Source organism: Camelina sativa, chromosome 4 (genome assembly GCF_030686135.1).
Source record: "Camelina sativa cultivar CO46 ecotype springtype chromosome 4, ASM3068613v1".
Taxonomy (NCBI): domain Eukaryota; kingdom Viridiplantae; phylum Streptophyta; class Magnoliopsida; order Brassicales; family Brassicaceae; genus Camelina; species Camelina sativa.
In genome coordinates this window covers 19471583-19496371 of record NC_141883.1, presented here as the reverse complement: position 1 = coordinate 19496371, position 24789 = coordinate 19471583, and the positions used below count along the sequence as shown (strand labels likewise).

General features: G+C 38.5%; 2 protein-coding genes and 1 long non-coding RNA gene across 3 annotated transcripts; 1 reads left to right on the top strand and 2 right to left on the bottom strand.

Annotated features, from left to right (window-relative positions):
- Positions 1 to 9262: 9262 nt before the first annotated feature.
- Positions 9263 to 11320, bottom strand: LOC147945983 (protein neprosin-like). Its single transcript, XM_087509086.1, has 7 exons — positions 11194 to 11320; positions 10964 to 11050; positions 10675 to 10863; positions 10415 to 10573; positions 10246 to 10299; positions 10015 to 10146; positions 9263 to 9606 (listed from the first exon to the last, which is right to left on the bottom strand). Exons 1-7 carry the CDS (start codon positions 11299 to 11301, stop codon positions 9577 to 9579), a joined length of 759 nt encoding a protein of 252 aa, XP_087365212.1. The 5' UTR covers positions 11302 to 11320; the 3' UTR covers positions 9263 to 9576.
- A 2190-nt stretch (positions 11321 to 13510) lies between these two features.
- Positions 13511 to 14482, top strand: LOC147945982 (uncharacterized). The gene is made up of 2 exons (XR_015596166.1): positions 13511 to 13676; positions 13782 to 14482. It is a non-coding gene; the product is annotated as an uncharacterized LOC147945982 (long non-coding RNA).
- Positions 14483 to 15465: 983 nt separating this feature from the next.
- On the bottom strand, positions 15466 to 16415 carry LOC147945981 (uncharacterized). The gene is made up of 4 exons (XM_087509439.1): positions 16220 to 16415; positions 16024 to 16116; positions 15721 to 15904; positions 15466 to 15640 (listed from the first exon to the last, which is right to left on the bottom strand). Exons 1-4 carry the CDS (start codon positions 16413 to 16415, stop codon positions 15466 to 15468), a joined length of 648 nt encoding a protein of 215 aa, XP_087365565.1.
- Positions 16416 to 24789: the final 8374 nt, after the last annotated feature.

The window sequence follows — 24789 nt, the reverse complement described above, 5'->3', positions numbered from 1 at the left end:
CCGGAGAATCCTCCATCTGGCTACTGTTGGGCGTTTGAGAAATTCTTCTCTGCATGCGGGTTGTCCTTTCCTCTCCCAGAACTCATCATACGGATGATGTTCGAGCTGGGTTTTACCCTTCCTAAAATGTGCCCGGACTTTGATGGACCGTCCTTTGCCTCCATACCCTGAGGGAGGAACATGGTTACCTCCTATCTCTTGCTGACTTTCTTCACGTCTATACCTTGAAGACGGGGCGAACCAAGGGGACCATTTATGTTAGTCCGCTCTCTATACTCAAGGTCTTTAACGACCTACCCGAGAAGGACGAGAAATGGCGGAAATCTTTTTTTTCTTCCGGTTAATGAACTCACCTTCGGACACCTGACGGGCTCATTCGTGTCAAAGTGGGCTACTAAAATTTGTAGCGCAAAGCACCTCGCGTGATGAATAAATTCCCTTTTTTTGTTGTTGTTTTTTTTCAAAGACATTTTATTGTTTCAATTTCAGCTCACTTCGAGCGAAGCCAACTCTCACCTACCTTCGTGGAATAGTTCTCCCGGTTCTACAGTGGTCATATCGCCTGGGATTCTTTTTCGTGTGAGCGTTTCAGAGAATCCGGAGTGAGACTTAGGAACCGTTCTTACGTTCGCTCATCTCCACCACGAGTTTTTGACGCTTCCTCAATGGGCTACAGGGGAGAAAGGGCTTTCAAGAAAGAGCTCGAAAATGCCGAGAAGGAGACCAAAAGGTTGATGTCTTCTGCTCTTGCTAAGGGCAAAGTTTGCATTCTTTTAAAGGAAAAGGACGCTAATTCCCTAGCTCCCGAGGTGAATGAAGTCCCGGCTTTGACCTCCGAGTCTTTCGGGCCTCCCTTAACTATCATCACGGATTCCACTGACAAATCCAGAGAGAAAGAGGTTCCTCCCCGGCTGCTGATAACAGTCGAACTAAGAGCAACTCGCAGTGGGTTGAGCAATCAAAGAAGAGGAAAGAGCCTAAGTCTTCCTCCTCTTCTCGTGATAAGACCCGAGCTCGAACTAGCTCCTCTAGGGATGAACGGGGCAAATCCGGCTTGAGAGAAGGAGTACCTCCCGAGAAGAAGCCCGAGGATGCTAAGGAGTAAGGAGGCTCCTCGAGCAAACTCCCTCCAAAGGAACAACGCTACTCACCTCGTGGTAAGTAGATTCTAGTGTACAATGGTTACCAGTATTTTCCTTAGGTGAAATAACCAAGTTTATATAATGCAACTCGGTGAGGTAAGTATAAGAAGAATTTTAAAGTTTTTTTTTATTTTACTATTTTCCCATCTTTTGTAGATGATGATTGAGTTTAATAACTCTGTGGCTTCATACAAAGAGCAGTTATTCGCTTCCCCTTTGGCCTCCGAAGTGACAAAGCTTAAGCGCCGGGTGGCCGAACTAGAATGTCAAGTAGCTGAATACGCTCGGCTAAAAACCGTAAATGCCAAGACCGTAGAGGAAGCTGAACAGATTCAATCCCGAATGAAAAAGGCTGAGATCGAAGTGCTGGACCTTGGGATTGCTAACGAAGACCTAAGGGGGAAGCTGAAGAAAGCGGGTGAATTCTATTACGAGGCTGCGGAGAGCACAAGACGTCGAGCTTTGCAATCAGCTTCTGGTAAACCTCTGAGGCAGATGCACCCGAAGTGACCCCATCCGAGCTTTTTCCTGAGATTCTCGAAGCTACGGCTGAACCCGGCTCCGTGAGTTTAAACAGGGGCTGTTTTGACTCAGGTGGCCCCCTTTTTACTGAATAGATTTTGTCCACATTAAATCATTGTGTTAACGTGAAGAGTGAATGTTATCATGAATACTTCTTCATCATGTTGTTACGTATGCTTTTAAAATGTTCAAAGACTTGGTAGGTTTATAATTTAATAACTCCACCAAAACAAGAAGTTATGTATGTATCCACATAAGATTTTGTCTATGTAACACATTCCGCTAAGAGAGATATAATTTTGACGAATCAGTCATTAATAGGGTTTATTTGTTCAAATATGTTCCATATCAAAAGAAGTAAACTTCATTTACTTCAGTTTGTTTGTAATTTTTACAACTTGTTTGTTTTACCTTTGATTGAACGTAAGGCGAAAATGTTGTACTTATCTTCACGTAAGAAAGTGCACCTGAACATATTAACATGCGACTGGGACATAGGGTACAACATTATATATTACATGGGAAACAAATACAAGTCAAAACATTTGAAACAAAAGGAACAAAAAACACAAGTAAAAATAGTGCATGGGAAATAAAATGGGACAGGAAAACATAATGCATACATAAAAATTTGACTAACGTTGCATTACATATTAATACCAAACATAGTACGTAACGATTAGATGAAAACAGGCAGCTAAAAATAGAACGATAGGATCTCATAGATAGATGTCGCCAGCCACCACAGGCCGCATTTTGTGCACAAGATGTCATAGTCTCGATAGAATTCATAATAGCTACCGACCTCCATACAACAGAGAAGAGCACAATCCGGGAAGGGATCAATGGACTTGAAGGATACGCAAGTGAATCAGTGTATGTGTTTTTAAGCGCTATAATATATGTAGATAACTCTTGGAACACATCTTCGACGATAAGCCTTAAACCCTCTGATTCCAATGGATAGTGATATGCATCAAACTGGTGAAGGTAATGAATTGCCATCTCCTCATTCCCATTTAACATAGATAGAATCCCACATGCAAGTGTCACATCAACTTCTGCGGGAACGTTACAACTTAGAAGTGCAATACCTTTGTCTTTGTCCTCGGCAACAATCCGGAGGCCTTCATAGTAGATTGCTATTTTGTTCCCAGCTTCTAAGCATTTTTGGAAAAAACGCCTGTGAAGCTTTTGGAGTCCACCATTTGGGTTCTGGATGTTTGGAACCAAGAAGGATGACAACAAATTTTTTAGATATCAACATCCTTTAGAATTTTGGGCCTGTAGACGGCTGTGACTCGGCCAGCCTTCAATATTTGACCAAGAAATGACAAACCATCAACTACAACAAGCCTGATGATTTTTAAATATATATCATCATGTAGATCAAGTACTCTTTCAATTCCATCGGACATTTCGTTGTAGATGTGTAAATATTTATGTATTTGGTGTGAGGTTTGAGTAGGCGGAAACTACGCAAGTACCCAATATATGGTGATAAAATATTGTAGTTGGTTGGGGAGATGAACAAAAACCGTCATTTACGACACTTATTAAATGTCTTCGTAGTAAATGTATTTCTAGTGCCTATTTAAATTACAAAACGCACTAGTTTTCATACTAGGAGATGTAAACAAAGTAAATTCAAACATAGAATTTACTACACATGGTAACAATAGTACAACATAATAATCCTACTACATGAAACCATTTAACCTAGTTACTATATATTACAACATAGTCACCCAAATACATAGTCGGACGTAGAGGTGTATGACATTAAAACGTCAAACTCGTAACTTAAATGCTAAGCGCGGTGGAGTATAGATGAAAGTAATAATGACGGTGGTAACAATAACATTCTACATCAATAATTTTAGGCTATGACATAATAGGACCCAAATGCAACCGTACTTAAAGACGGCGACACCCAACAGAACATTATAACAGAATACAACAAACTCGTCGCGGGAGCCACCATAAATAACATTGATCGCATAGGTTTTCAACTTTTCATAAACTCCATAACCAAGCTCGCAGTCAAGGCCGTACACTATGAGTGAACAACGGCTGATGCATGTAGGATAACGATGATTGTCGTAATAACGGTGACTATGTATTGGAAAGTACACAATGTGTTGACCAAATACTCGCCATAAGGCCGTACACTATGAGTGAACAACGGCTGATGCATGTCATAAAAAACTTCAAGGTAGTTTGCAGCAGTTTCCTTTTCGCCAGTTAACATGTATAGAATACAAGGTGGCAAGAGACGTGTTGGGTACATTGCATTTAATTAAACCTCGACCTCTGTGGATGTCCCCTTCTTGAAAAATGATCCGTAGGCCTTTGTAAAACATGGCTGTCTTATTTCCAGCTTGGAGATACCTCTCAAAGAACTGATGGTACCTGCCCTCCTGAACAACTTTGGTTGTTGGATGTGTGAATGTGTTGTAATTGTCTGAGTAATAACAGAAGGAGTAGATGTGTGTAGTCTTGACGACATCATCTCTTTACACCATATTTCGATCCATGTGCCCAGCTTTCAATAATGGACCTAATAACCACCACTGATCTTTTGCAACACGTTGAACAATATCACTCAAGATATCATCAGGGAGTTCAGCGATCTTCGTAGGCATAGGTTGTTGGCGTTGTATATTTTAACAAGGTGAGTTTGGGTAATTTTCTTACGAAATGCACGACCTAAAAAATCGTATTACAAAGAATTAGAATCCAACATGTTGTGAATGAACTATATATTAAACTTCTACTGAAATTGTTGGAATAAGTAACGAGACTTACAAAATTGAAGACTGTTTAGTTGCCTAATCTAACAGTTAATCAACAAAATAATAATGACATATACATCATATCCAAGCATAATATGACAGGTATGAGTAATCAAATTAGATACCCTAATAGTGTCATATCGTCGGTTACTAGTAGCTGAACGCAATTACCACCAATACATTGTCTGATTCGTTTTAAAATGCAATTGAAATACATGACCACGAGGGCAACACGTAGATGGCATTAGTAAATTACATGATCTAAATCCGGACAATTAAATTGTAGGTGGAAAATGAAAACCAAATACACATCCTATAATTCTACGTCTCCGAGAATAAACTATGAGCGTAACCCATAGTTTAAGTTTTGTATCCATGCCTCTGATAACCTCCCCACTATGTGATTGCGGTGATTTTCCTTTTGTAATGACATCATTGACTGTCGCAAATCCTGGTCAGACTTTTTACAAATGTGCAGTCATAACGAACAAACCACCTACCAGTTGGCAAAAACTTGTCTTGATTAACGCAAGGGACCATATCAAAAAACTGAAGACTGAAGTTGACTTCTATAAGCACCTGAAAGTTTTTTCAGATGAAAAGTTAGAGAGCAAGGCTGGTTTCGAGAACTGGATTGAAGAATGCCGTAAGAGGAAGTCGTACATCCTGTTTGTCTTATCTTCTTAGCATGCCTGATCTCGGTATCTGTTATAATCATCGCCCTCACCATCTAGTCATATCTAATACCCATTATAAAAGTTTGTAGTAACATTTCGTGTCATAATTTAAAATTTGACTTATAAATCATGTTATGCAATAATACTTGGTACAAACTATCGATGATGTTATGTTATTTACTTCAATTATAGCACAATAATGGTACATTGCAAAAGCAGCATGGTATTACATTTTAGTAAATGTTAGGGTACAAAAAGAGAAAATGAAAATATAACCGTACACCAATGTGTGCACACAAAAAGTGATATTTAAGCCCTTGTGTTGACGAAAACTATCAGGATACAAATAAATGTAATGGTAATTGTTTTGTGGTTTACGTAAGGATACAACATATGCAAAGTGTTTCAACTGTACACCAATAAAAAAACAGAAGGAGCGAATGACGGTACAAAAATTAAGTTGTGTACTCTGAACATTCAACTATCCAACGACTACACAATATCTTCTCACACATGTCAGACCTAACATACTCAATCCAGAAGTCGTAGTCGTAGTCTTCCTCATCTGAAATATTATCGTCCATAATTGCGTCATCACTTATTTGTACCTAATTACGTGGATTTAAGAAGTCAATGTAGTTACCATCACCATAGTGCTTGATATCATAACTTTTAACATCCTCTGCATTTATTTGCTGTAATTTTGCATCACGTTCTGCGTAAGATTTACGATGAAGTACAACCCTATGTGCAGTACTGAATTCTCTGTATGCACCTCCTTCCTCGTAAGAACCAATTGTATCAACAAAACTACTAGTTTCCCCTAAACAAGTAACATATACATTTATGTCCTTGTTTGTCTTATCAATTAGTCGGAAACCATTGTACTCAGCTTCGGTCATGATAGATAGTGGAAAAGAGGAGTCGTCAATTTGTGAAGGAAACTGTTTTGCGACCCAATAAGTCATGGAGAAGCGAACCAAAGATTTTGAAAAACCATATGTTTCATCCATAGTGGACTGGAGATCCTCAACTCCACTGATGTTACTGGACTATATTGACCCACCTCACTTTATCATTCTGAATACATATTCTAGGTAGGATGGTTATGATGACGAATTCATCACCTGACACCCAGAAGTTTTATATGTGAATCTCAATACACGAAGATAATGCTATGTTGAAATGTTGTTTGGTGTTGCTGTGAGATCTATATCCATTACTTTATTTACATATGAACAACTTGAATACCTTTTGTAGGTCATTAACTAGGGTACTATTTTAGTGTCTCAAAAATTAATCCTTACCAAGGTTAAACACCCAACATGTGGACCAACCAGAAATGGAAATGTGTAAGTTTGACAAAGAACAAAATTTTTTCATAGTAAACTCAAAATAAACAACTTACAAAAGATGGATGCCCAAAAAATTATACAGTCGCGTTCAAGGGTACAGCCCAACGAAGATAACAATACCAATAACACATGTGAATAACCAACTAAATAATTGGTCCTAATATGAACCCTGCAATAAACAAAACATTATACATAAAGAGTGTACCAACCGCAAGAAGCTATATGAGTGGCCAAATAGAAACATTACAATTGGGGATGTCGAATAATGTAAGAACGACGTCTACATATGTTATGCCTAACCAAAATTATGACCTAAGCCCCTTCTTTAATTTCCATCCGCATCAAAGCAATCTAGGAACCTAAACTTCATAATGGCTCGGCTATACTAATATATATGTAACCTAACTTCTTAAACATTTTGATTCCAAGATGAACTCAACCTCGCTAAAATCACAACATGTCAAGGAGTTATCTAACATTTGCATAGAGTAGTCTATGTCTAGGACCTCATCAAACACTTCTGCCGCAGGTTTCTTCCTAATGACAGACATAGCCATGTTAGAGAGGCCTTCCAATTTTAGTCTCAAGGCTAAACACTCAATGTACTTCAACGCATACACAACATAATAACCAACTTGAATATTCTGGGTGTTTTTTTCACCCTGTAAATAGTGAATGTGATGCCCCGATTTTCTCTTTCTTGTATTTTTGTGAAACTGCCTGCATCAAGTGAGGAATCATTCTGGTGAACGGCTTACGATATTTGTGAAGAACCTCGTCGGTACTACTGCCGTTTATGTTATCCTAAACTTTAATCTTACGCTTCAATAAGTCTGCTTCGAGGGCAACTCAATTCTTGTTATCGATGTTGTGTTGGAAATACAGGATGTCTACATCGTCAACCCATTTCCTGTGTGTCATACCATTTATTGGTAATCTCCCCAAGTACGTCTCAAAATAACCTTCTCCAAACTGCCATTTCTTATTGGAATAAAAAAAATGGTAATCTTTTGCCCACAGATTAACAAATCATGTGTCAAGGAAAGCAATCTGATCGCTTACAGAAGGGGATGGCTTTTTCGTGCCCCTTCAGCGGAACATATGCATACATGCGAACATGTGCTGCAACACGAAATTAATGTTGCATTGAATAGTCTCCTATATTTAGATAAGATAATTTAGCGGACAAAACGTCCAAGCTTACTGCATCACACAACCAGTCGAACACTTTATGACCAGATGGCCATAATTGTTTAGGGGGTCATAACACGTAAATAGAAATTGACATTTCCAGTGCTCGAAACTTTAGCCCTGAATATCACTGTTTAACAATCAGTTATAAATCCTATTAAATAAACAAAAATAAACATTTGTCACGTTTGAATTCTCAAACAACACTTACAAAGTTTCAGTTAGAAACACCATCAAATTTTCCACTTTTGCAGCACATGACGCAATAAAAGGATCGTACACTTCGGGTGAAAGGACTACCTCAGGTAGAGTTCGACTTAGTAATGCAAATTGTAAAGATTCTTTAATATGAATTCCACCTATGTTAGTATCCATACATTTTCCACACAGAAAGTCATCCTCTCCTGAGGAAGGAAAAAAGTTTTCTAACGGATTGCCCAATTTACTATGTATCTCATTTTCTTTTCTTTTTTTTGAAAACATTGGGTTATTGTACCCTTTGGGTAAATCAGTAAAACCTTCACCCACAATTGTCTGGTTTTCTAAGGGGTTCAGAAAGTTTGAGTAATCATACCCCTCCATTTCCTCAATACTTCCGTTCCCACCCCGAGACGTTGTCATAGGGTTACCATTACTTAGGTTAACTCCACTTAAAAGATGAATAACATCACATTTCTCAGTCTGGCTGCTTTGTACTATTTTCCACTCTTTACATTGTTTACCCTCTTTATTGGCTTAAGCGGGGTAATTCGCTCAACACTCTCTGCTTCGTTAAGTTTGTCATATGGTTCGATTTTAATAGTTGTTGAGCCCATGATCCTTTTCTTTGACGTTTTAGGATTCCTAACACAACATGCAATTGGGTAACCATCCGCAGTCGAATCCTTCATCTGTAATATCCATGACTTGAACACAGACATGTTTTCAACGTTATATACACCACTCAACAAACTTTATAAAAGGACATAAAATAAAGAGAAACTAAACACTATCAAATATGTCTGTGAAAAATCCAACGAAAAAGTATATAAATAATAAAAAATTCAAACTATACAACTTGACATTTGTAAACAAATAACAATTATTCTTCGAATAAATACAAAGACTTCATACTAGCTTTTCTCCACCTTACGCTTACCAAAATTCTGCATCAAAAACCATCGTATCATAGTCATTTATTGAAAACTATATATATCCGATATATAATTTGAAAATTACGGTAAAGAGCCCATATCTCCTCTTCCTAAGGTTCGTCATATCCAATAGTAGACACTCCTTCATCCGTTGACTTGTTAACAATTTTCTTCAAAAGTTGAACATCATTCTCAATGTTCCCTATCTTATTCTCCATCCCTTCAAGTTTCTTGACAACGAGACCTAGGGGTGTATTCAAACCATGATTTTAGAGGATTTTATGGGATTTAGGAAATTTGAGATTTTGAGAGATTTAAAGAGATATTTGGTGGAATTTTAGGATATTTGGTAGAATTGTTAATTTATTGTTTTAAGATAGGAAAAAAAATTTCTGATTTGATGAGATTCAAAGAGATTATATTGGATGATTGTAAGAGATTTATAAGAAAACTAAAATGAATTTCCAAAATAAATTGAAAGATAAAAATTCAACCTTACGGCTTGTACTGTTAAAAAATTTGAAAGACAAAAATGGATTTCCCAATTCATCATCTCCTTTCCCCAAATTTTGTTTCGTCATTAGTTTTTCTTCTTCTAGTTTTAATTTTAATTAAGAACTGGAGAGTGGAAAATCAAGGTATCGTGGATAAAAATCATTATCTCCCAGTATTGTTCATCATCTTCTAGTTTTAACTCCAGTAGTATTTATCATCTTCTAGTTTTAACTCCAGTAGTGTTCTTCATCTCCTTCCCCCAATCATCATCTCCTTTTCAATGGCCGAACGTGGAGCTGAGCGTGGTGAGGACGTGGTGGTTTCGAATGTTGATATGAAGACGGCAAAAGAGGACAAAATTCAAGGACTTTGTTGTCGTTAGTGATGGTAATGATAATATTGTACTCTATTGATAATGAAATTCTCTCTAGGGTGACAATTCTCCCTAAGTTGTCTATTGTTCTAGTGAGAGGAGAGGTCACGTGTTTTTTTGTTGTAAAACAAATCCTTCAAAATATCACCTCTAGAGGTGTGATTTTATAAATTGGATTTGTAGTGTAAAAATGTATCCATAATCTCTCAAAATCTTCCAAAAGCATTGCTACTAAATTACTTTTAAAAACTTTTCTTATATAATTAAATATATGTCGATCACTAAATTCAAAAAAATTTCATGAAAATAAAGAAATAATTCGTAGAAATACCTGATGGATATACCAACGCGACCAATCAGAGTCTCCTGGGTTAGTGTTTATGGGTTGGACTATGGGAATTTTCCTTGATACCTGAATAAACCCATCACATAATGTATTGTAACATCCTTTTCCATCTTTACCCTATGAAAATCGTGTTTAATATACACATGTTATTTGATTTAAGGATTCAGTATAAATAATTTAATGTAAAACTAAACTTAAAAATGTTCACATGCACACCTTAAAATATCCATATGTCCAAAGTTGTCCGGTGCCAAAGAAACTTGGATTTATCTATCAAAACGAATTTGAATACTTTAATACTAACAAATATTTTCTTTTTGTGCACCTACTAACAAATAATTATATACGAAATTTACAAAGAAAACCACTAAAATGTAGAACTTACAATATAACCCACTTGGATACAATTGACTTGGTTATTCAACCAACTACCTATAGATATTACACTATATGAAACCTGATCTTTTTCGATGTATAGCATATATCCATTATACGAAGCTTCTACACCACGATATGGACCAGTACTTGACCTTACTCCAACAATCTACTAAGAGCCAGTTATATCGACATGTATATAGATTAATAATTAAGATATATATAAAACATAATTAGATTTAATGTATAAGGAGATAATTAAATGTTTACATGTGCTCCAGGATTATCGACAGTTAGCGGATGGAAATACTTCTCGGCGAAAAATTGTGCCTTGCTATTGTATTCATTTGAGATTCTCAATATAGGAACGGTTCCATCTGGACACCCTATTTCACTTGAATATGATTTGTTGTTATCAATGTGATTCCTTAACTCATGTCTTGAAACTGATGGTTTCATCTTATCAAATAATAACTTGTATGTCAGATTCAAAAAATTGCATTTTATAAAAGTAATTTCAAAATCATGTAGGAGACGGATATTTGAAATGTCAATGTACCTGGATTGTGTGGTTTTGGAGCAAAAGATGACCAAGTCCTGGTTGTTTATTAATATCTACGCAATCGTATGTAGCAATTTCCCCTATCTACGAAAAAAGAAAGACATGATCTGATTTTGAACTCAATACATAATTAAAAAAATGAAGAAGAATATGATTTTGAAGTAGTTAAATAGATTAACATAATAGAAGAGACATGTGTCTCAAGTTCTAAAAATATCAATGCTAACCTTGAAGGATCTGATAGGCAACACACTTTCATCAGAACGAACTGAGATTGTTGAGAACAAAATATGTAAGAGATTCAAAACCAAAACTAAAATAATTAGTGAAGACATTTCGTTTCGGTTTTGTTTCTTCAAGAATGAAATTGGTTTGTCCATAAAAAAAAAGAGTTATTTCTAATAAAAGAAATATATATACATATATTTGACTGCAATTATTACTTTGACCAGAAAGAAAAAAGGATTTATTTTTACACTATGAATAGTAACCTACCATAATCAATAAGTTGACCAAGTAAATTTAAAATATATGTATAGTCAAGATCAAATTGGTTTTATAATTATCTTTTGTTTATTTAAATTATATTAATGTGTTTAGTTTCTCTTATATAATATTTTGTCTTAATATTTTGTCTATGAATCTTATATAATAAAGTAAGGTTCTCTTTTGACAAGCTTTAAAAAGTTGCCATTTGGCATTCTCTTCTTGTGACATGAATTATTTTCTCTTTAATATTTGTATTATATTTTTTTATCAATTGACTTTATATGACATACATTATACTATTTATATTTATATTTAAGAAAAAAATATAATTCGATATTATACATCATAATATGTTCAATTTATTCTTGAATTAGTGTAACATATTTTCCAAAATAATGATTTCCTCTTTTATTTCTTAACTTTAATAGAAATAATTAACATGATATGATTATTACATTTTTTCAATTTAACTCTAACTAAAATAAATTAAAGTATATGTATATATATATATATATATTTGATTATAAATATTTAGAGAGAAATAACTAAAGTATATGTCTTTTAAAGAAAGAAATGAATATATCTATATAATTATAATTTGTTTTGATTGAAATTCCTATCATATATTATTAGTCATAGTAACTATTTATATTTGAAAAAATTTATTCATTTATGAACCTTCTCACATATTTTATTAAACTTTATATTTTATCACATTGTAACTCTCATATTAATTTGATTTGGTTGAAATTCCTATCATATATTTATAGTTATATTAACCAAAAATAATTAATACTCAAAAAAACTAATAAATGTATTTTGGTGAAACTTCTTACATATTTTAGTAAATTTAATATTCTATCACATCTTTTGTAACTCTCATATTAATAATCATATTCATCTTTAAGGTACAAACATAATATTATTAGTATTGTAATGAATGACTAATAACAATTAGAAACATAATAAATATTAAAATATATTAATATGTATTTATTGCATTTTATCACTCTGGAATAACTTATGTAACTTCTTATAGATATAAATTAATATAAGGATTAATGCATTAACTACCCAATGAAATAATCAATTTATGATAGGCTTCTAATGTAAGATCCGCGAACCAAATAATGTGTTATGGGGGTGGGTGTCAATCGACACCATGGGGAGTGTCGATTGACACCAATAATTTCTGGTTCGACCGGTGTGTTTTAAATCATTGAAATTGGAATTGGCTCAGTTTGGGAAGCCCTAAATCGGAGTATTTAAGTGGAAATCGACTTGAGGGTTTGGGGCAAGCCGTTGATTGTCGTTTTAGAGAGAAACGAGAGAAGAGGGAGTGTTTTTGAGAGATTGTGAGTTTGATCCTAAGAGTAAAGGGAGCCTTGAAGAGGGTTAAGAGGAGCAGAGGGATCTGTTTTGGTGGTTCTGTAGGAGAAAAGGAGAGAGAGTTGTGGTGCTCTCACTTGGAAGGAGGAGAAAGGAGATCCATCCTCTTGATGTGTGTGGAGAAGGATGTGATTACTTGATGGTAGATTGATAGAGACAGGGAGGCTCTCTCCTATCTATTATCCAGGTAAGTCGTGTTGTTTGGCTTTTATTTGATTAGGGAATCAATGGTTGTGAAGGTTTAAGGATTTGCGGGACCTTATAATGCAATCGCATTCTCTGGTCCCATTGCTTTTTTTGTTTCTGTCTTCCTAATTTATCCACTAGGTCAATCTGGTTGGTTCTTTGCGCCTAGTTTTGGTGTAGCAGCTATATTTTGATTCATCCTCTTTTTCCAAGGGTTTCATAATTGGACATTGAACCCATTTCATATGATGGGAGTCGCCAGTGTACTGGGTGCGGCTCTGCTATGCGCTATTCATGGTGCTACTGTAGAAAATACTTTATTTGAAGATGGTAATGGTGCAAATACATTTTGTGCTTTTAACCCAACTCAAGCCGAAGAAACTTATTCAATGGTCACCACTAACCGCTTTTGGTCACAAATCTTTGGGGTTGCTTTTTCCAATAAACGTTGGTTACATTCCTTTATGTTATTTGTACCAGTTACGTATTAGTGCTTCGATCGTGATTTATGGGTTGGTGTCATTCGACACCATTATGATGTCGGTCGACACCAATACCTGCGGATGAACAGCGCGAACTGGTTCGAGAGGGGTACTTTGGGGCAATGTTTGGAGGATGACACGGAATCCGATTTGGCTGAATTTTGGTAAGTAGCTTCGTGGTGCTATAAGCTTCATATACAATTGTGGGTTTGTGAAATGAACGGTTGATTTGTGTTTTAATCAAGTGTTTGTGTTGTGGTCTGGTATAGACGTTTTTGTGGTAAAGTTGGGGTGTCGGTCGACACCAAGGTGGTGTCGGTCGACACCAGCATGTTGTTGTGTGTTTGGGTCCTAGGAGGACAGCTGGAGTCAGGTTTGGATGAGGAGAGATTGACGGAAGTGATTCTGTGAACGTCGATGTGTGTGTTGGTTCGCAAGTGGTGCGATGGGTGATGTTCGACACCAGGTGGAGGTGTCATTCGACACTAGAGGAGTTGATAGTGAGTTGGAATAATTGTGGGGAAGTGTTGTCCGTGACTGAACGGAATCAAATATTCCAGTCGACCTCTCTTGTTACTCGATCGCTAGGGGTGGTTAGTTGTGCGACTCAGTAACTAGATGAGGTGGTGTTTGGTGTATTTATGGAAGTTTTTGTAAGAAGTGATTTCTACACCGGTTGTCTCGTCGGAATTATAGGGTTCTCGTGAGGTCGTTTCCCGTGGATCCTATGTGAGGATTGGGAATCTAGGTGCGGTCGTTTCATCTAATTCTAAATTTTCCTATAAAAAGAAAGACACACATATCAATAACCCTCATATCTCAAATCTCACATAAGTTTGTAAATTTTATATTTTTTGTATTCAACTAACATTATGTTAATTTGTAAATTCTATAATTTTTTGTATTCAACTAACATTATCTTAGTGTATTTTTTAATTTTTGTATAATAAACTAAGGTTTCCTCAAACTCATACTTTAAAAAGCTCACAAGTGGCACTCATTCCTCTCAAGATTATATACATAATAAATATCCTAAAAAAATATCTTAACATTTTAGCAATATCCTTTTAGTTATTATATATATATATATATATATATATTTCATTGATCAATATTTTATATACTTACTATAAAATTATAATTCCTCAAATAATAATTTGTCGATAATTAAAGAATAAAATATTCATATTATAGTTTTGGAAAATTATAGTTATGATAGTTTTATTTCAAAATAGAAAAAAATATGAAAATAGAATAATATTTATTTGCTGACAAAAAAATATAATATCTGATTTCCAATTTTGTGCCAGAAGATCAAATCATTTTTTCTAGATAATTTCAAAATTTTTTAAAATATGATATTTTATTTTTCCTCATCGCGTGAAACTTTTTTTAGTTATACTATATTTTTGAATTTCAAATTAATATTAGTACAGTAGTACACTATACAATACATTAATAATTTTGACTTTCGAGGGTTGAGGTTGGTTGACAGAAAGCAAAAACAAATTATTGAGGTCGATGTTCGTCTCTCTATTTTTTATTACTTCTGTTTTAAAAGTCAAATTATGTAGTCAATAAACCTAATGATGTTATATAGTATAGAGACTAAATGGAAATCGAATTTATGGTAAATAAAGAAACTAAAAGATATAGACATTTATAAAGGTACTTTCTAAAGTTTTTCTCTATTTAGTAACCCATGATAAACAATAAAACAATAGGATATATTGTATTTTTGATATAGTTTGTCACATATACATTATAACTATGATACATCCATTATCACTTCAAAAATTTTGTGAATGTGTCCCAAATTTTATAACTGTTAGACAGATAATTTTTTTTTGAATTTAATGTTAAATTATATTCAAAAAGAAAATAAACAGTTTTACAACTAGTGCAACATTTTTAAAAGAGAATAATTGATTAAAAGAGTTTACAAATCATAGCCTAGAGACGAGATTGAAGCCACATCTGGAAAGCCTCGTCATATCTCCGACCCCCTAGTAGTCCTATAGCAAGAAACTGGTCCCAAACTTGACGGTCTGTCCATGCTATAAGAGAAGGGGCACTCTGCTCCTTCTCCTTGTGCCTTCTACCATTCCTCTCCCTCCAAATGGTAAAACTGCTTGAAAAACGTAGCGGATAAGGAAACCCTCACCCAATGGAAGTTGCGGATTGGATATATAAGCAAGAATTGCAAACCAGTCTGTTGAAAACCGTGTTTTGAGCAAGCCCTGAGCCAGATCCGACCGTACCAAGGATACAAAGGGAAAAGAGAAGAACAGGTGGTCCCTCGTTTCCATGGTAAGTTGACAAAACCCACACACCCCCGCAGCACTCCCATTCCACGCCACCATACGAACACCCGTCAAGAGCCTATCAAGAGCTGCCAACCACACAGAAAAAGCAAACTTCGGAGTAGCATGACCAAACCAAACCCCTCTATGCCTTGACACCGTACTTGAGGTGGTGCGAATGTGATTCCATGTGTCCCGAGTGGAAAACCTGGGACGGAAAACATCATTTGTACCCCGCTATAACACTTGATCTGCCTACGGTTGACAGTGTTGCCAGCGCAAGTGCAATTCCTCCTCAATCCTATTAAACATATCCACACGATGACGTCGTTACCGACAACGATGATTCCATGCTTCTGCCACAGTACTCTGCTTGGCAATCCCCAGATCAAGGACACCATTACCTCCCACTACATCATCAAGAACACCTAACCCCGACCAGTTATCGAACCAAAAAAAAGTTTGTTCTCCATTACCCACTTCCACCTTACAAAAAGATTTAGCTAAATCCCGATGCTTAAGAGGCTTTGTCCAGATCCAAGAACCCAACGTAGTAGAGCTCTTCACCGACCAGAACGACGCTTGCTTCAACAGATTCATGCGGACCCATTTTACCCATAAGGAGTCTCCATCAGAGACCAACCTCTAGATCAGCTTCAAACACCCAACAAGGTTAGCCTCTTGAAGTGATCTCAACCCCAAGCCACCCTCTGCTTTTGGTTTACAAAAAGACACCCAAGCAACCTTTGCTTTCCTTGTATTCATCTCAGTCCCCGACCACAAAAACGCTGAACACAAGGAATTAATCTCATCAAGACAGTCACGCGGCAAACTATAAGCAGCAATCCAGAAATTACACACACTCCACAGTACCGAGGAAATCAAGTTAAACCAACAAGCAAATGAAAGATAGCGAGCCGTCCCTGATCCAATACGCTTCCTAATCTGTTCCAACAACGGCGAACAGTCAGCAATGGTTAAACATTTGGTGACCAACGGGAGACCCAAATAACGGATTGGCAGAGAACCAACATCAAAGGGGAGCTGAGCAGAATCCAAACGTTGAGCCACATCTCCCACCAAATAAAGAGTGGATTTCTCCATGCTTATAGTTAAGCCTGATATCTTTGCAAAATGTTCAAAAACCGCGGTGATCCCCTCTATCGACCGGAGCTTTCCATCAGAGAGTATCATGAGATTATCAACAAAGCTTAAATGTGTGAGTCTAAGATTTTGACATCGGGGATGGTACCCAAATGAATGATCTGCAGCCGCTTTGTCCAACAGTTTGGAGAGAACATCCATACAGATAACAAACATATATGGATACAAGGAGTAACCCTGACGTAGACCCCGAGAACTTCGGAAATACCCTGCTAGTTTGCCATTTACTTGAACCGAAAAGGAGACAGTAGTGACACATAGCATTATCCACTGTATAAACATAGGAGGAAACTGCATAGCCGTAAGAACCGTAGACAAGAAGGACCATTGAACAGAATCAAAAGCCTTTGAAATGTCAATCTTAATAGCACATCGCCCAGAGAGCGAGGTCTTATGGTAGTCCTTTACTATCTCCGTCGCCAGCAACACATTCTCAATCAATAACCAATCTTTCACAAAAGCTGACTGGTTACTAGACACAAACTTTGGCAACACCCTTTTCAGCCTATTTGCAATGATTTTTTAGATAACTTTATAAATCACATTGCAACAAGAAATGGGACAGTAATCTTACATCACCTATGCAGAGACTTTCTTGGGGATCAGAGCCAATATGGTTAAGTTAACACCCTTAGGGAGGAATCCTTTAGCAAAGAAAGACTGAACCGCTATGACAAACTCAGCTCCCAAAATCCCCCAAGTGGACTTATAGATTTCCGACGTATACCCATCCGGTCCAGGCGACTTATCATTCGGCATAGAAAACAGGACCTTCTTAATCTCTTCTCCCAAAACAACAAGTGTTAAGGCACGTTGATCCTCCTCTGAACAGCGAAACGGTAGTAAACTCTCAAAAGCATTGACCGTGCCTCCCTCAAACGTACTAGGAATTGCCTGTAAAAACTCTCTGAAATGTCTTTCAGCTTCCTCTTTCTTTTCATCTTCCCCCACCACTACCCGCCCATCCAGACACTAAATCTCCTTAATGGTGTTCAAAACTTCCTGCACCTTTGCCGCTCGATGAAAAGCTTTATTATTGTGATATACCACTTGCAACCAATGTAATTTTGACCTTTGCTTAAGATATTTCTCTTCCAGACCAGCCAAGAAATCCCACTTCTTATACGCCACATTCTCCATCTCCATCGCTTGTGGGGATGGATTATCCGCATTTGCTTGTTGTTTTTGACACAAAATTTCATAATCTGCCTTCGTCCTCTTAACTAGATTCCCCATATGAGTCTTCGCTAAAGAGCGTAGACCTGGTTTTAATCCTTTCAGCTTCTTAGAAAAACGAAACAGAGAGGATGTGGATAGAAACAGAGGTTGAGTGTCCTTCTAGTAAGAGTCAACTAACGGTAGAAACTCCTCCATGTCTGTTAACAAATTAACAAACTTAAATGGTTTACGCCATTGACCCGGATCATCAATGTCCCCCTTAATCATAATCCGACAATTTAGATTATCAGAGCAGCCTCCAGCAGAGAAAACACAGTAAGCCTGAGGATGTGATCTTTCCCAAGCAGAGTTCACCAACAACCTATCAAGCTTTTTAAGAATCAAGTCATTTTCCCTCTTGTTGCACCAGGTGAAAAATGGCTAAATTCGAGAGAGAACAGTAATTAACAACTGATTGAAAATCCCGCATCCCGCTAGAGATTATGGGATGATCATCTACCCGAGAATGCTCCTCCATATCCAGTGTCTCATTAAAATCACCACACAACATCCAAGGCTTTTGGCGTATAAGTGGCAAGTCTTAGTGATATTTGATCTCCTGCCACAGAACCTTACGGGCCTTTGCAGTATGTAACGCGTAGACAAAAGAGCAAAAGAACTCTTCCGAATCATCATCCAACTTCACTGAGTTGGTAATCAACTGCTCACTCTTATAAAACAAATCCAACCTCACACTATCCTTCCACAAAACCCAAATGCGACCACGACTACTATGCTCATAATTCGTTAGAACAGACCAGCCCAGAAACAAACGCCTCCCCAACTGCTAAGACTTTGTTTCCTTTACCCTTGTCTCCAGTAGACAACCAAACTGAAATTTATTCCCCTCTACCCACTGTTTTATTGCGGAATGCTTAGAACATCTATTTAAACCACGAACATTCCAGCAAAAACCTGACATTAAGGCTTTTGGGAGTTCTTCTTACTCGGAGCTCTAGAGGAATCTCTATCGGAATGAGTAGGAAGGTTGAACCTTTTTTATTTGCCTCTTTCGTTCCTCGAGGGAGATAATATTGATCAAGGTGACCGTACCACATGTACCGTACGGATAACGGACCATACCATACGGACACCTGACCGTTCCGTACGAACACCGGACTGAACTCAACATCACACGGGCCGAATGATGAGACAAGAGGAGTGTGTGTGTGCTCGGCCCATCCAAGAGGTCTAGAATAATCTATTCTAGTCGTTGGAGTGAGAAGAGGAAGAAGTCACATGTCCCCTAAAGCCACCGGATAGGTCACTATCACCTCGGTCGCATACACCTCTCTCCTAATGTCACTATCACTTTTTTCTATTCTTGTCTTAGTAAGGTTGCCCTACTTCTATTGCCTATTTAAAGGTTGTAAGACTACATTAGTTGTATTCTATTCTTGTGGAACCTAATCTTCTTCTCATTCTCTTTGCTCTACCAAAACTCTCTCTCTCTCAATTCTACTCTCTATTCTAAACATCTTCCGCTAATTCTAACATGGTATCAGAGCTAGGTTGTTGTTCTTGACAATCTAACTCCTCTATTCTTCAAATCTTCAATCTCTCTCACTCGATTCTTCATCCTTGCTACTCTTGTTTTCTTTATTCTCCGGGTAAACGTTTTATCCAACGGTCCATAGCATTCAAACCATGGAAAATGCTAAGCCGATTGTTACACCGATTGTTCTTAAGGGGACAAACTACTTGTTGTGGACGAGAACCATAAGAACTGCCCTTGGAGGTCGAGGCCTTTGGAGTCATGTCGAAACCGACTATGTTCCGAAGCAAAACCTAAAAGGAGAAGATGAAGGCGCTTCCGAGGTGGAAGTAGAAGAAGAGATAGAGAGAAAGGCCAAGTAGTTTCAAGAAGACCAAGTTGTCCTATCGGTTCTCCATAACTCTCTTGATACGCCAATCCTTGAAGCCTACTCTTATTGCGAGACGGCCAAGGAACTTTAGGAAACGCTCAAAAGCGTTTATGGTAATGTCTCAAACTTGACCCGAGTATTTGAAGTCAAGAGAGCCATCAACAGCTTGAGCCAAGATGACTTGGAGTTCACCAAGCACCTTGGTAAGTTCAGGGCCCTTTGGTCGGAACTTGAGGCCTTACGGCCAAGTTCCCTAGATCCGACGGTTCTTAATGAGAGGAAAGAGCAAGATAAGATCTTTGGTCTCCTACTCACGCTCAACCCAGCCTTTAACGATCTCATGAAGCACATTCTAAGAGGAGACAAGCTTCCCAGCTTTGAAGAAGTGTGTTCCCAAGTTCAAAAGGAACAAGGCTCACTCGATCTATTTAGCGGTAAGGGGGAGCTAGTCACAGGCAATAAGGGAGTGTACAAGCAGGAAGATAGGAAGGTTTGAGTGTGTGACCACTGCAAGAAGAAGGGTCACATGAAGGACAAATGCTGGATTCTTCACCCTCACCTTAAACCAGCAAAGTTCAAAGCAAATCTCTCCAAGGAAGTGGTAGGTGAAAAAGGGGCCGAGCCATCGAGGCAAGGAGAAGAGACGGCCATGACTGCGTCCTATGGGGAGGTGGTGAGGAAGTCTGATATAGAGGCCCTTATTCGTTCCATTGTCTCACTCAAAGAATCCGGTACCTCTTTTCTTGCTTCTAAACCAAGTAGGTCTCTTGTTGTTGACTCGGGTGCTTCTCACCACATGATTAGTAACCCTAGTCTAATTAACAACATAAAACCAGCTTTAGGGAGTGTTATTATTGCTAATGGAGAACAAATACCTGTGAAAGGAATAGGGGACTTGAAACTGTTTGATAAAAACTCAAAAGCTTTCTTTATGCCTACCTTTACTTCTAACCTTTTATCGGTTAAGAGGGCTACTAATGATTTGAATTGTTATGCTATCTTTGGTCCTAATAGTGTTCATTTTCAGGATATTGAGACTGGGAAAGTTCTTGGAGAAGGACAAGCGAGTGGAGATCTCTATGTCCTAGAGAAAACTTCACCAAACTTATCTACATCTATTAAATCTTGTTTTGTTGTTAATTCGAATATGGTGTGGCATGCTAGGCTAGGGTATCCACATTCTCGTGCTCTTGGTTTAATGTTTCCTAGTGTTTCTTTTGATAACTCAAGTTGTGAGTCTTGTATCCTTGGAAAACATTGCAAGTCTATTTTTCCAAAGTCAACTACTATTTATGAGCATTGCTTTGATTTAGTTCATTCGGATGTATGGACATCACCATGCCTATCTAGGGACAATAACAAGTATTTTGTGACTTTTATTGATGAAAAATCGAAATATACTTGGGTCACATTGTTACCATCTAAAGATAGGGTGTTTGATGCCTTTGTTAATTTTCAAAATTATGTTACTAATCACTTCAATGATAAAATTAAGGTACTAAGGTCGGATAATGGTGGGGAATACACAAGTCACAAGTTCAAAGAACATTTATCTAGGCATGGCATTCTCCAACAAACTAGTTATCCCTATACGCCCCAACAAAACGGTGTGGCCGAGACAAAGAACAGACACCTCATGGAAGTTGCACGATCAGTGATGTTCCATTCACATGTTACAAAGAGATATTGGGTGATGCTGTGATGACTGCATGTTACTTGATCAACCAGATACCAACCAAAGTTCTCAATGACTTGTCACCGTTCGAGGTATTAAACAAATTTAAACCATCTCTCGATCACTTACGCGTTTTTGGTTGTGTTTGTTTTGTGTTAGTGCCTGGAGAGCAGCGAAATAAACTGGATGCTAAAAGCACAAAGTGTATGTTCATTGGTTATTCCACAACTCAAAAGGGGTACAAGTGTTATGACCCAGCCACAAGTCGGTTATATGTCTCTCGAGATGTTCAGTTCATGGAGAATGTTGGCTACTTCGATAACAAGGACTGGAACAGCCTAAAGGACCTCTCACATTCACCAAATGACCGGGCCTCCAGCTTAAAGTTTCTTCTAGATCATCTTGGTCAACCATTTCCACCGACAGGTCCTATCCGGTCCGAGCCCCATCCGACACCTACTGAAGGTAGGCCAGATCATGCTACTGTACCAGAGGATGTCTTACTTCCATACCACGTTATTTCTGAGCCGAGCCCACCCGTAGCCGGCGGCCATGGTGCTCCTATGCCGCCTACCGTAGAACCCTTGGACGGTACCGAGGATCACTCGGATGGGGCCACTACAGACGGAGGCAGTATTGGGTCACCTGGAGTCGTGCTGCCTATGCAACCTGCCCTACGAAGGAGTGACCGTGTTAAATCTCACCCCTCCACCTGGAAAAATAAGCGCGTCTACTACAACAGCCAAGCCGTCGCCCACCCTATCCAGGCCGTATGTTCACTTGAGCTGCTCCCGAGTGATCACCAAGCTTTCTTTGGCCAATTTGATGCTCACTGGGTCCCTCAAACCTATGACGAGGCTAAGAATCACAAGGAATGGTTAGACGCTGTCGAAGACGAAACTGGTGCCATGATCCGGAACCACACGTGGGACGAAGCCGACCTTCCCAAAGGCAATAAGGCTGTTAGCTCCAAATGGGTTTTCACCATCAAGTTCCTAAGCACCGGCGCCATTGAACGACATAAAGCTCGGCTGGTCGCACGTGTCTTCACCCAAACGTATGGTGCTGACTACACGGAGACTTTTGCACCGGTGGCCAAACTCCATACGGTTTGGTTCGTGCTCTCTCTTGCGGTCAATCTCTCATGGGATTTATGGCAGATGGATGTCAAGAACGCGTTTCTTCAAGGCGTATTAGACGAAGAAGTTTATATGATGCCTCCTCCGGGCCTTGAAGACTTGGTCGCTCCCGGGAAAGTCTTGCGGCTTCGTAAGGCTATCTATGGACTCAAACAGTCCCCGCGTGCCTGGTATCACAAACTAATCTCCACCCTCAAGACTCAAGGTTTTCGACGATCGGAGGCCGATCACACTCTTTTTACCCTTAAAACCTCTCTTGACCTTGTGGTGGTGCTTATCTATGTCGATGACATCATTGTGACTGGAGATGATAACGCTGGTATTCAAGACACCAAACAGTCTCTCAAATCTGCCTTTGATATTAAGGACCTAGGGGAACTCAGATACTTTCTCGGCACTGAAATATATCGATCTCCGGAGGGGCTCTTCCTTTCTCAACGCAAGTATACTCTTGATTTATTGGCTGAAACGGGAAAGCTTGGCGTGTCTCCGTCTCCTACACCACTTGATGAGGACTACCAGCTCAAGCGAAAGGGGGAGATCATTCGGGCAAAAGAAGGCCAACCAAGGGAACCCATGGACGAGCCGTTCCCGGACGTCACGCGTTATCGCCGGCTTGTAGGTAAGCTGATATATCTTACCATCACACGACCTGACATATGTTATGCTGTGAATCAGGTTAGTCAACACATGAAGGCTCCAACCAAGTATCAATGGAGCATGGTCGAGAGGATTCTCAGCTATCTCAAGGGCAGTCCGGGTCAAGGCATTTGGATGGGCAAGAACGATAACACCGAGATAGTGGGCTATTGTGATGCAGACTACAATGGAGATACCTTGGATAGGAGGTCAACCACTGGATATTGTACTTTCATTGGTGGAAATCTAGTTACATGGAAGTCAAAGAAGAAAAAGGTGGTATCTTGTTCAAGCGTTGAGGCCGAGTATCGAGCGATGAGGAAGTTAACAAACGAGTTGACTTGGTTAAAGGGGCTGCTCAAGGATCTTGGTATTGACTCAAAGCAACCGATCACTATGCATTGCGACAATGAGGCTGCAATTCACATAGCCACCAATTCTGTTTTCCATGAGAGAACCAAGCACATTAAAAGCGATTGCCACAAGGTTCGGGAGAAGATTGAAGAAGGTGTGGTATTACCGTGTCATACTCGGAGTCAAGATCAGTTGGCTGATATATTCATCAAGTCTGCAAGTCCTAAGGTTTGTGACTATATTCATAACAAACTTGGGCTTGTAGACATCACAAGACCTTGATCGACTTCTCTAATCCGTGGACAGCACACTCTTTTTCCCTTGACTTAGTTTTGTCCCATGAGGTTTTCTAAGTCAAGATTTTTAATGAGATGCTGTTTCACGGGTTCCAAGCTTAGCCATTGCATTCGGCTAAGCTTGAGGGGGAGTATTGATCAAGGTGACCGTACCACATGTACCATACGAACACCGGACTGAACTCAACATCACACGGGCCGAATGATGAGACAAGAGGAGTGTGTGTGTGCTCGTCCCATCCAAGAGGTCTAGAATAATCTATTCTAGCCGTTGGAGTGAGAAGAGGAAGAAGTCACATGTCCCCTAAAGCCAACGAATAGGTCACTATCACCTCGGTCGCATACACCTCTCTCCTAATGTCACTATCACTTGTTTCTATTCTTGTTTTAGTAAGGTTGCCCTATTTCTATTGCCTATTTAAAGGTTGTAAGACTACATTAGTTGTATTCTATTCTTGTGGAACCTAATCTTCTTCTCATTCTCTTTGTTCTACCGAAACTCTCTCTCTCAATTCTACTCTCTATTCTAAACATCTTCCGCTAATTCTAACAGATAAGTCCGCAACTGCACCTCCTACTGTGAACCTCGCATATTAGTCCTAGTTGGACGGGTTGTGACATGTT